This window comes from Montipora foliosa, chromosome 9 (assembly GCF_036669935.1).
Source record: "Montipora foliosa isolate CH-2021 chromosome 9, ASM3666993v2, whole genome shotgun sequence".
NCBI lineage: Eukaryota > Metazoa > Cnidaria > Anthozoa > Scleractinia > Acroporidae > Montipora > Montipora foliosa.
The window spans coordinates 33,560,643-33,573,142 of NC_090877.1; the positions used below are offsets into that span (position 1 = coordinate 33,560,643).

The 12,500-nt window shown below is 37.5% G+C and overlaps 1 protein-coding gene and 2 long non-coding RNA genes across 4 annotated transcripts in view; 1 reads left to right on the plus strand and 2 right to left on the minus strand.

Annotated features, from left to right (window-relative positions):
• LOC137971019 (uncharacterized) overlaps positions 1-578 on the minus strand; it is a 64,126-nt gene extending 63,548 nt beyond the window's left edge. For both annotated transcript variants that reach the window (XM_068817712.1, XM_068817711.1), the window contains exon 1: positions 1-578. This exon is cut by the window's left edge and continues 252 nt beyond it. In XM_068817712.1, coding sequence (XP_068673813.1) covers positions 1-511 — 511 coding nt within the window. In that variant the 5' untranslated portion in view covers positions 512-578.
• Positions 579-4,184: 3,606 nt separating this feature from the next.
• LOC137971020 (uncharacterized) lies at positions 4,185-5,449 on the plus strand. Its single transcript, XR_011116903.1, has 3 exons — positions 4,185-4,359; positions 5,066-5,163; positions 5,278-5,449. It is a non-coding gene; the product is annotated as an uncharacterized lncRNA (long non-coding RNA).
• Positions 5,450-5,540: 91 nt separating this feature from the next.
• Positions 5,541-12,283, minus strand: LOC137971021 (uncharacterized). Its single transcript, XR_011116904.1, has 2 exons — positions 12,130-12,283; positions 5,541-6,609 (listed from the first exon to the last, which is right to left on the minus strand). It is a non-coding gene; the product is annotated as an uncharacterized lncRNA (long non-coding RNA).
• Positions 12,284-12,500: the final 217 nt, after the last annotated feature.

The following is a 12,500-nucleotide window of genomic DNA, read 5'->3' on the forward strand; positions in this document are numbered from 1 at the left end:
AATTTCCTCGTGAAAATCTTCTTGATCGATATCGTTTTACACCGAGGTACGAGCAGTAGCCAACGAAAGCGAAGGAGATCAAACAACCAAAGACTGCTGCGGTTATAACAACAACACTGGAACCGAGATTTAATTTAACATGAAGGTTGTTAGCATCGTCATCGTTCACTGGACGAGGTGAAGGTTTGCATCGCCCGGATTCGCATTCTTCTCCTTCCGAACAGTCTTCATTGACCTCACAATAAAATGGAAGCTCGATGTCTCTCTTTTGACAGCGATGGAGGAAACATATCAGCCCATCGCTGCATGTCTCGTCGGAAACGCAACCGCCAGGACAATTCGACAATGGCTTACAAGAGCCTGAACAACAAATTACTTCAACGATCGCCGAAAAATTTCGTCTGCATTCCAAGTCTTGAGTGCAAGCAGCAAATACAAAATATTGAACCTTTGAAATATTCTGAAGAAGTGCCAAAAGCGTTAGCGATAACAAAATAGCTCTGCTGGGCATAATCTTTAAACCCTATTGCAGACTTACGTACGAAATGAAACATGCAAAGCTTGACACTAGATTAGAGCCCAGTCCATCTCACTCTCCAAATACCCGGCCACTTTGAAAGGCGTGTATTGTTACACGCCTCGTATCTTCAATGGATCCTCGTTTCCGGCCTTTCTGGAGAAATATTCAAATTGCCCGGCGACGCACTTGATTCGCAAGAAGGATATAGTGGCCCTTCCGGAGTTGAAAAAATTTTATATTTTACACAATTTTGTTTTATACTGCTTTCTTGGGAGCTTTTTTGGAGAGCAAATTATCAATGCAAAGTGAAAATATCTATCCACTTAATCGGTGGACGCCATTGATTTTAACACGTTTAATATTTCCATAACAAAATGAAACGACCAACAACTCTTTCGTGTGAAAGTGATGATATTGTTTATTTGTTATGTCACACAAGATACTCCACTTGCTAAATAGATATTAATTCAATATTTAGACAACTGAATTTATCGGTGTTAAAATCGTTAGCGTCCTGTCACATGGAACTCGTGAAGTTTTCAAAACTAAAGCTTGATTCATTCATCGACCGTGGTCTATTGACAAAAAACTGTGGTTTTCAGTTGCCTAAATTTGGGCGACCGTAATTTTTTGCCAATATCAAAGCGCATATTTAATTTCGTACTGACGCTATGAAATAGCATCAGTTTTAAGATTATAAGACCAGTGGTTTGGGTTTTTCGTTTCAATCGTTTTATATTGAAAAGTCTGTGGGAATTAATCAACGAAATATAAATCACCATTCATGCGACCACTCTTTACTTAAAGTAAAGCAATACAGACAATACAGGAGCCTGACTATGATTTTGGACCGTCTACCAATATGGTTAACGGCTTTGACTGACAAAATTTACTTCAGAATAAGCGGATGGTGTTACTTCTCAAAGTAATAAAATTTATCAAATTTCGCTTTTTTTACCGTTCACTAGTAACTGCCTGTAACGAGAAATCATTCCTTTAGCTTCCTTTTCTAAAGTTGACTTCGCAGGCACCAAATGTATTGAAAAAAAAAAGAATCATGCAGAAGATCTGACATTTCCTCAACAAAACATTGCTGCTGTTGGCTCCGATATTAGGCAGCTTACGAAACGAGGACGGCGACGGCAAAAAGGTCTTCATTTTAAAATGCGAGTTCGGGTTATTCATTTCACTACGAAACTATTTCATGTCGTTTCGCGTTAAAAATGTGTAGCTGTAACTGTCGAGGAGTTAAACTGGTATGAGTGAGTTGGAAGCGTAGAGAGAACTGAAAATTCATCGTCATGTGCAAACGTCCTCCACAGAACCTTGAATTTGGTTATTTCACGTCATCATTTAGGAGATGACGGCAAAGAAAATGTACCAAAATGTAAAACGCACGTGCAGAGCGTTCAGAGCCATTCTTTTTGCTCACTACTGAACCTATTGTTTTGTAGCGTCGTCGTTGCCGTCGGCGTCGTCGTTTCGTAAGCTCCCTACTGGTGAGAGGTCTCGACGGTCTGAATTGATTATTCTTGTTATTTATTTTTTTCAACTGGGACTCACCAGTGGCCCAAAAGTCTCTTTTGCAGATTGACTAATGCGTTTGGCGTTTGTGCTGTATAGGTGATTTTTAACCATCAGTTATAGTCAATGTTTTAAATCTTTTATGGCGGCTTTGTTTTTTTTTTATATTTTAATCACAAGATTGCCAGCTGATCTCCTATGCAACCGGCGACTGCCTCGGTAATCCAAAGACTTAACAAGGCTTTAAAAATGGTAGGAATAGAAGCACAAATATTTCTTAAACGGAATGACGTTACTTTTTCTCCGACGTCAAAATGATTCTCACCAACGGAATAACTTTTCAGTTAGCCTGTAAAAACTCAGGCAAAAATGAAAAAGCTTCGATTACTGAATTGCGATTCAAATTTTTTTATTGTGTCGATAAAGCTAGTTTTTCGCCTCCATAATATGGGGAGTTTTGAAATATGAAAGATGAAATAATTATTTCCAACCCGAGTTTTGAAATTGCGTTTAGTGTATTCATAGTTAGTGGTGTATTTGAGGTATACGTATTTCCTCGGCGATCAGATGATAGACAAAACTCTGTTTCGGCGTTTCACCTGTCTTTCCGCAAGCCAAAATCTACAAAATTAACCATCAGTTATTGTTGCAATAAAATGTCACTGAGAATCTTTGATTCATAATCGGCAGAAACTTCCTCTTTTTATTGCCGCATCCCATTGAAGTCAACTGTAGTTTACTATTGAAGGCAACAAATGAAGAGGCTTTTCACTTCTTTCCGACGCGCAGCAATATTGTATTTCACCGAAATAAACACAGCTGTTCAGACTCAATACTTCTTTCCCTTCTCACTCTTTTTCTTTTTCTTCTTCATCTTCATCTTCTTCGTTAATGGGAGGTAAACCAGTCTCGATGAGAACAGAAATAAGCATACTTTGGTGCGACAAGGCATTAGTTTTCGCATTCTCAGACGATTTAGAAATGTCTTGCAATGCAGTACTTTGACTCTTCGCTTTTAACAGTGGCGACGACTTCTCATTTGCGATGAGAGCTGGTTCTATACCTAAGCTTTTTAACTTGCCTTTGGCCTCGCGAGACTTCATCGACCGTCGTTCGCTTTTCATCCTACTGAGGCAACAGCAGAACATACACGAGAACATAAGAACGCCAAAAATTGTAACAATTGCAAGAAGAGCTGGATTTAGAGGATTCAGAACGTCAGTCTTGCATGTTTCGTTACGACATTGCGCATTCAAACGCGAACAGTCTGAATCGCTTTTACACAATTTCGACGCACCATTTCCTTTCACAATTGATTCATTGTTACAAGAATAACGCAGTGAACACTCGCAATAACCGCCAACGCAACTCACTCTCCGCGAGCCATAAGTACAGTCACTGTCGTTTGCGCACTCGTCGTTACAATTACCTACAGCCACACAAACGGGACCACAACATGCTTTTTGGTTCGCACACTTGCCAACCTCAGAGCAATTTAAATACAAGCCCGATCTGGCTCTGCTCAAAGTCAACAGGAGCGCTAAGGCTGTTGCCTCGATGGTAACCATCATTTTGTAATATTGAAAAGTCCATCGCTGAGTTATCGGCATTGAGATATTATTCGAATTGGTAAACACACGCGTGCTCTTTGCTCACTTTACACACTACAGCGCGACAAGTAGCGGTTTTTACGTCGCGCAGGTGTTAATAGCTGGAGATAATAGATATGCAAATAACAATAGACTCATCAATCAGTACTGTTCAACTGTGGAAACGAGTCGATATTCTTCAATGAGAGTCTTGAATAGCGTGCTAATGTTAGGTTGAGTGTACAGTCATTTTCGGTCGCCAAATTGAAAAAGGGAAGCAAACTTTATATTGCGATGAGCCAAAGATTGTGAAACTCATAATCGATGCATTCGTGACGTGCTTCACGTGAGCATCTCAAAGCACGCACATTTTCGAAACATTTTAAAAGAAAACATATTTTGTCGCGTGTTGCATTTCAATTCAAAAACTTTAAAAAGTCACGTCTCATCGTTCCTTCAGACTTAAAGAAATAATCAGAGAACAACAACGTTTCAAAATTTCCTCAACATTATTATCAAATACAAATATTTAATGTCACGATCCTATAAATACTGCGTTAACAATATATCAATAACACGCATCAACAGCTAGACAACAAGTTACTCTGCGTGTGAGCTTGTGCGCTTCTCGAACGAGACGATCGAATCCCATCTCCATTCAAAAGATTTTTGTGGCGATGGGATTAAATTTCCTTGATTCTTGTGAGTAGCACTGATGGTTGGAAGGTATGCCACATATCCGTAATATCGCGTGAAGTAAACAACACAATGTTTTCATTTTTTCAGACAAAACATTACTAGTATTTCCCCACATTTCCATTTGTTTTCGAAAACAAACTGTTTAACTAAATGTTCCTGTTTGGTTTTCTGACAGTTGACCTAGAAAAATCCTAAGACATTCAAGTTACATGATTGGAAACACACGACTGCTCCGTGTACCAAATTCAAGGAGAGTTCATTAAAAGTTAGAGAAAAGGGACGTGACTGGGAGGAGTTTACTTATCGATAACCGGGCATTAAGGGTGTTTCCATTTTCTATCTCCATAAACAAACTATTTGCCCTCAAATCACCCAGAGCCAGAAGATGATAGACATGAGCCACACGTCACACATTCCCCAATGAGGAAGTGTTCTCTTTTACTAGTTACTCACAAGGACCTTGTTCCAACTTGAGGTGATCGCAAAAAAAAATTCTATATTTTTAGCTGTCGAGGTATCTTTTGATCGTTATGGCTCACGATTTATGACAATAGCTTCAAAAAATAACCTGCCACTCGAGAACGAATTGGCCTATTGCGACATTCGTTCCTGTCCCAAGGAGGGCAGACAGCAAGAGACCCTGGGAACAAAGGAAATGGGTATTTCCTAAACACCCACGTGACTAGGGACTATTCTACAAGAGCTGATATGACTTTCTTAATTGCCTTTATAGGGAAGATATCTGTTTACAAACATTGCTTTTGTTACTCAAATATGCCAACCACAGGAACAAAAGACCCTTTGTTTCGACAGCCAATGAGGCTCTAGTTGGTACGTTCATGACAGTAGGTGACGTCAACGATATTTTCCCTATTGTTTTATTTCATTTTAATTCAGCAGTTTGTAGATTAGCGGCAATAACTTGCTAAGGAAATATTTGTGCAGGAGCCAAGAGTAGTACATCAGAATGATCCAGAGGTAAACAAAGGTCGGCCCCACTGGCAAGTTCATCCACCCGTCCAGAGCGAGCGAGGGGAGATTCTCCAGGGCACGGGAAGACGAAGATTGGCCTGGCAACAGACTGGAGAGTGCAAAGTCAGCCTTGACAGGGCAGGATAAGAGGCGTTTCCGAGGAGGCTGCTTTCAGGCCAGGCCGGTAAATATTGAAAAAAGTACTAATACAAATGTTAAATAAACAACTAAATGAATAATAATAAAAATAATTTATTATGATCCATTCCTAAGTATACATGAATCCAGTGTCACTTTCCCAAATAAAGCAGAGCAGAATCCGATTGATGCCAATTATAGATCTCCCCCTAAAGATATTCAATAGGGAAACCAGCACATCAACCAAGGCTCTTGAAAGATAAGTGAAATTCTCAGAAGCAAGAAAATGTCAATGAGTGTATAAAAGTGAAAAAGTTGCTCAAAAAAATGTTTTTTTCTGGTTTGGTAAAAATAAAGAGATTTAAATAAGGGTGTCTAAATAGGACAACTCATGCTTTCTTTCTCTTCACATCGACCTAGGCTCTTAAAGATAAGAAGACCTTACAAGTATGACTTTGTTTTGTGACTGGACTGAGAGAGGTTTGGTCAAATTAACATTTGACAAAAAAGATCTTGCTCTAGTGAACTATTTCTATTTGTATGATAAATATGTAAATGCATTAATTTATACTAGTTAAGGTAAACTGTACATACATCCACTTGGGAGTAAATGTGGAAAACACTCTCAACCCAAACAAAAAACATTCTCCAATAACAGAATGAATGTTATATACACGTTTGAATTTACTGCTCAAAATAGGAACTCTGAGTGACTGGAGCTATTGTGTAAATTAAGAGTTTTAACTGAAAATATTATGAAATAATGGAATCCATTCCATTCCTTGAAAATCTTATCTTGAAGATAAAAATCCTTCATATGAATTACTTACACAATAATGAGTACACTAGCTTCACTAGCTTCACTGGAAAAGTAGGCAAAAAATGCAACAATCATTATTTTCCTTTTTTTGAAATCCTTAAATTATTTTCATCTCCCCACCAATGGCAAACATTTTTCTGCTCAAAATTCTATTTTTAATGTTACTTGTTTCACAACAAAGCAAGTAAGGGAAATGAGTTTATTCCTTTCATTAATTATGACTTGCTTTGTAATTCCGAATTAATATTGGTAAGCAGTTTACAAAATTAATGACACATGTCTGTCACAGCCAAAGAACATACAAAGAATGGATGCCTCACCAACGTTTTGTATCTTGACACATACACCTGTAAAAATTGAAATCTTTTTGGTAAAGATGTTTGCCATTGGGATTACCTACACTTGAAGTGCTAATATCAACATTGATATCTTGTTTTAGTATCACCCAACTAGTGGACTAAAGCAAATACTGCATTTTGATTCCCTACGCTACTAGAGGACTATTACTAAGAGTCCTCAAGTAGCGAATAGCGTGACGCTTTTTTTCGTTTTATTCCCAAATAAATATATTTTCAACTTACATTTGCTAACTTCATTATTGCCTTTTCTGTCCGACTAGTTGGGTGACACTAAAACAATTAGACCCTTTGCCCTCAAGGACTATTGACCAGTATTGCGGGCTATGGGTCTAATTGTTAAATAGCAAGACAAGTTTTCATGCAGAGATTTATCCTCTATTTTTGAACACTCAAGTCATTATTATTATTATTATTATTATTTTTATTATTATTATTATTATTAGTAGTAGTAGTAGTAGTAGTAGTAGTAGTAGTAGTAGTAGTAGTATTAGTTTTCTCACATATGCAAAAAGAGTTCACCTCAGTATTTATGACAGAGCGCAAAAACTGCTGATTGGCTAGAGAATAATGACGTAAAATGGCTTTTTTCGCGTAAATACGCCTGCGCAAACTCTATAGATTCGAAGTGATCGAGACAGTGATCGATCGAAGTGGAGAATAACACTCTAGCATTTGTCAAATTTTGTGGAAAGTTAGACGACTCATACCCTGGGTGCCAGAGGAATTTTTTTTCAAGATCGGAGAGAAATCAATGGTCGAGGACACACGATTGATTACTTCACAAGTCTGCATGTCAAGTAGCAATGCGTCCTCTTGTATCAAAACGGCTACAAAAACACATGTGCAGCAAAGCTTTGGAAGGATGCAAACACTTCAGGTACATTATATAATAATAATAATAATAATAATAATAATAATAATAATAATAATAAGCCTTACAGCTTTAGTTAGATGCGTACCCCTGACTGAAAATTCTTTAACACTAAAAATTGGTATGAACACCAAATAATAATTATTAACAATTATTGTTTCGCCGAAGGCAAGGTGAATATCGGTTAATAAAAACCAAGATGAAGTTGAGGTTTTTATTCACCAACATTCATAAAGTCTGAGGGAATATCGGAAACAATAATTTAAATTTGCCCGACAATAGGAGCAACTCAATTTCTTAGTAAATGATGCCATCATGCAAATCGCCTATTACATAGTTGATTATTTGAATAATACACATTTTCTTTAAAACAATTAATTTATTCGTCTGTCACCTCAACAAAACAGCTTGTGGCTTTTTTGAAAAACCGCTTGGGTGATTATCACGTAATAATAATCATCTCAATGACAACCAATCAGCGCAGAGAACTTTTAGTAATTATACTAATAAGCATATAATTCTTATAGCACAAGACAATAATGAACAATAATATTATTATAATTCCATGAGTGCATGTTGATATGAGATCAACCACTCAATCATATCCATTGATTATTGTTTTATTAAATTTTCATTTGATTCTTAACACTTGGACAAATTTAAAGCCAATCAGTTTCCAGCATGGTAACACTTGACGCAATCAGTTTCCATATTATGTCATACTAAGAGGTGTTAACTGAGAGTGAGTGAACCAATCACAAAGCTAAAAACACAGTATCCGGGGTTCAAAATGTCATAATGTAAGGTATTATCTTTCCCCTTGTGCTTACCCTGTCATTATTCACTTTCTGTGTACCAGTAATGGTTTTATCATTGTTTTTGTTTGTAGGAAATGGTAGCCATACCTGATTTATGAAGAAACTGAAGTTGTGCAGTAGTACAGCAACCTACTTTTACTCTCTGCAGATTAGCTTTCTTGGTTCACGGAAAACCCTTTTCATTATTGTAAATACATTGTGGCATGGAAGATATTTTCAAACAGGTCTGGAGAATGTTCACCACCAAAATTTCCCGTTTTGTCTGGATCATATAAGTTCTTTCCTCCTTTTGTTTAGTAGTTGACTAGTGACTTGTGAAATTGTATGGTGCACAAGAGAGCTAAATGCAGTGTCTCCTTTAGTTGTAAAACACATATTAAAGGAAAACAAATAATATTGTCATTGTTGTTGAGTAATGTTAGGATTTAGTACTGCCAGTGGTATTACAAGTGTCTCTTTTGAGTGGATTCCCCAATTTTCTGCTAACTTGACCCAAACAGATATATATAGGTGGAGAACGAATTCGGGAAAATGAAAGGAAAAAATACTAAACATACATCAGTTGATTATTACAATACACTATTTGCTTTGTTCAATATTATTTGCACTAGAAAGAAAATTAACGACCATAAGAATTTAGTCTGTGATAAGGAAAAGTTTGTTCTGACTAAAACCTATATTGGAAATTTAGGCATTTGGGGTGCTTTTTCACAGGGTTACATGTGCATGGTATTAATTTTTATGTCAGTCCAATATTTTTCTTGAAAACTGTGTTGTCTCTATAACTTTGTCCTCTTTTGTGAAGCACAACATTTTCTTCTCTCAATTCAACATTTGATTTGTGTTGCTGATCTTGTTTTTCCAGCAAAAGTGTGTTATGTTGAATAATAATTATTTTTGTTATATAACTGTTTTTGCCCCCAGCAGCACATGCTCTCATTGGTTACTTCAAGGTCACATGACATCTAACAAAAACACTTTTGCCGTTCAAAAAGTCTCTGAGCGGGTAACAGTGCAAAATCTATGACGTCAGAGGGTAACAGTGCACTGTTGCCCGCAAATGTTGACCGACGACCACCGTTGCTGTTCCCATTGCACGTTTTCCTATTTGTGCTATACATGTATAACAAATCACTTAATGACTGGTCTCTCACGAAACAGTTCATTTTGTTTCCCTCGTCTGTGCCTCAGGGGAACATTGAAATTTTTAGGGAAACAAAATGAACTGTTTCCCTCGGGACCAGTCATTAAGTGTTTACTGTTGGGATAATAGCAAAATTATTGACCATGGGTGTTTGGTGACACAGCTACATTGTAAAGCATAACCATTATGAAAATGATATCTGTTTTACCTTATTATAGTGAGGTAACTTTTTGGTGTGGTTTTACTCACAGGTCTTGTAATAGGCCAAAAGCAATTTGAGAAATTTATGGGGTTGTGCATTGTGTTCAATGCAGTTTGTTCTGTGCATGTAAATAATAATATGAAATGAAACATGTTTAGTGGCGCTCAATATAATGCTAAGCAGTGTACTGCTGTCAGTGGTGTGTGTGTCTTGGTAAAGGGGAGAGGGGGGGGGGGGGTTAGTACTGCAAAGGCATTGGCATGTCATTGTCGTGATGAGCTAAACCCAAATACTTACCTTCATGTTTTTTTGTGAAAGTTTTTGTTTTGGTTCTCGACTTTTCTCTGCTTAATATGCAGCTCCTGCTTTTGATCCTTGAGGGTTTTCTACCTGTCTGACTAATTCTGTGTAACTTAGTGCTTCAGTTCTCTTGGCAGATTTTTGGCACTGACAAAGAAGGGGGCGTAGAATCTATATTGAGGGGTAGGGGAAATTCAATTCAGGGCAGATTATTATTGCAACTATTGTAATGTTATTCCATCACTCACCTTCATTGGTGAAATGTATTCATCCATGTGGCAAATTCTGTAGTCTTTGTGAGCCAGTAGCAAGTGGCCCTCGAATAAAAGTTTTCTAGTGTGGTGAACTGTTTTGCTGGCGTCAAAAGCCAAAAAAAGCGCTTTGCACATTGAACTAGAGCACCTTTGCTGACATTTTCAGTCTCTAAACGGAAAAAGCTGCTTACTTTGTTGAAAAAACTCGCCCTTTGCAAAGAGTCCCATAAACTTGAAAAAGCACACAATCCCCCAGCAGTCAGATGTGACAGTTGACATATTTTATTTTTAGTTACACAAAACATAGCTGCAATGAACGTTGTTAAAGGGAAAAAAATAACAGGGTTTGTTGTCAATATTTGCCGCTGTTTTAAATATAACAGGCAGCCGCTCCATATCCTTGGCTTATAAAGCGAGAAAAACATTGTATTACATGAACAATGTCGACAAGATATTAACTCTAAGTTAAAAACATACATGTACGTTATCTGCATTTCAGGACAACTTACGACCCCCAAACCTCACAAACTATATCGTGTGGCGTGAAAGTATAAGGCACTGGACTTCGCTTTTCTGTGTAAAACCAGTTACAACTGTGAAGATGAACACTAGCGGTAAAAAACCTGCTTCTCTTCAAACTTCGATTTGAAAGAGTCTCTCTTGGTGTATGAAATTGGAATTCCACCTTTAAACACCTCTCAAAAATTTTCATATCAACAAAAAAAAAGTCATATTTGATATGTTTCGCGAAAACAATTTACCTCCAACATATCTCTGTTCTGAGCTTAAAGAGTAACCGACCACCTTAAGAAACGCAAAACTCTAAACAACAAACGTCAAATGAAGCTTCAAAGCTGGTCAAAAATTCTATTGCTTTAGGCGAACTGGTTTTGGTCCGATCTCTTCCCTGACGGCTCTGAAGCATCGTTGAATGATGGCAGATTCAGATCATGTTTTTGCAAATTTTCTCAGAGGAACGCCAGCGGTGTGACAGCCTCCACAATGCCGTGGTAGATTTTGATTTGTCGTCCGCCATTTTGAAAATGGAATGGCGGCAACACAAGTGTGATTCTAGTGCGCATGTCTAGCGGTTTTTGCGCTCTGTCAGTACTTATCTTAATAGGTAAATACTATAACAAATTTTTGTTCAACATTAATTTTATGCACATGTTCATTGACTGAAAATAAAATAATTTGCATGTCATTAATGAACACAGCCCTTCTCATTACAGGTGCCCCAAGCTTTTATTAGTTAAAGTGCTACAATGACCAAAAAATAATATTCTTCTTTTTCTTTGGATTTCAAAACTATTTTAACTAAACAGTAAGTGACCCAAGCTTTAAGTTCTGATTTTAAAAAGACACCTGTTTATTTTAACTGGAATTTTCTTATTTATTGGTCCGCCATTACTAACTTAAGAATCTTGAGAGAGCTGGGTCGAGGAGAAAATGATGCCAAAGACTAACTGGTTGAAGAATGCAATGCGTGTATACGCAGCTGAATTAATATGCAGCACAGGAGTTTTGGGCTTTCAGATTTTTAAACTCGTACTTTGCATATAAAATAAGTTTCGTTTACAAGCTGAAATTAGTGAGTAAATGACGTCACTTTTCCCTAGATCCAACCCCCTGAGGTCCAATCGGTCAGTTTTGAACGTGAGTAAAATGGCGGACCATGAAATCCAAACCTTACTGAAGATAAACAGCCTTGGGATAATAATCAAAGCTCAAAATTTTGCCAATCATTGAGCATGCTTTCAAAATCTGAAGAAAAAAAGAAAATGATTTTTTGATCATAGTAGCACTTTAATACGACTTTGTACATAATAGGCTGTTCGCAATCGTAACTGTCTTTATCAAGAGTAAACTTGCAAGACACAACATTAGGAAAAGATAAAGAGACACCTAACAATACTTACCATGGGCTGGGATCTGGAATCTGGAATCTGAGGGCCACTTGGATTCCTTTACATAAGGCGAATTGTTTGTTCTCAAGCTAGAGGTTAACTCCCATGCAAGTAGTCATTTCTCTTAAACGATAAAAAAAACAAACTTGTTTGTCACGAGTCGAGTTAAATACGACGTGGTTCTGCTCCTTGGGAGAGATTCTCAGTTGATGACTTCATGGCTTCTTCATAACTTGGTGGAGGTAACTCGGGTATACCGCGTACATCTAGGTATGAAGGAGGCCCAGTTAAAGCAATCGCGTCAGGAGTGAGTTGACCATTTGCTTGCTCAGCTGGAGAATTTGCTTCCACAGCCACAACATTTACAGGTTGTTGTTCATTCC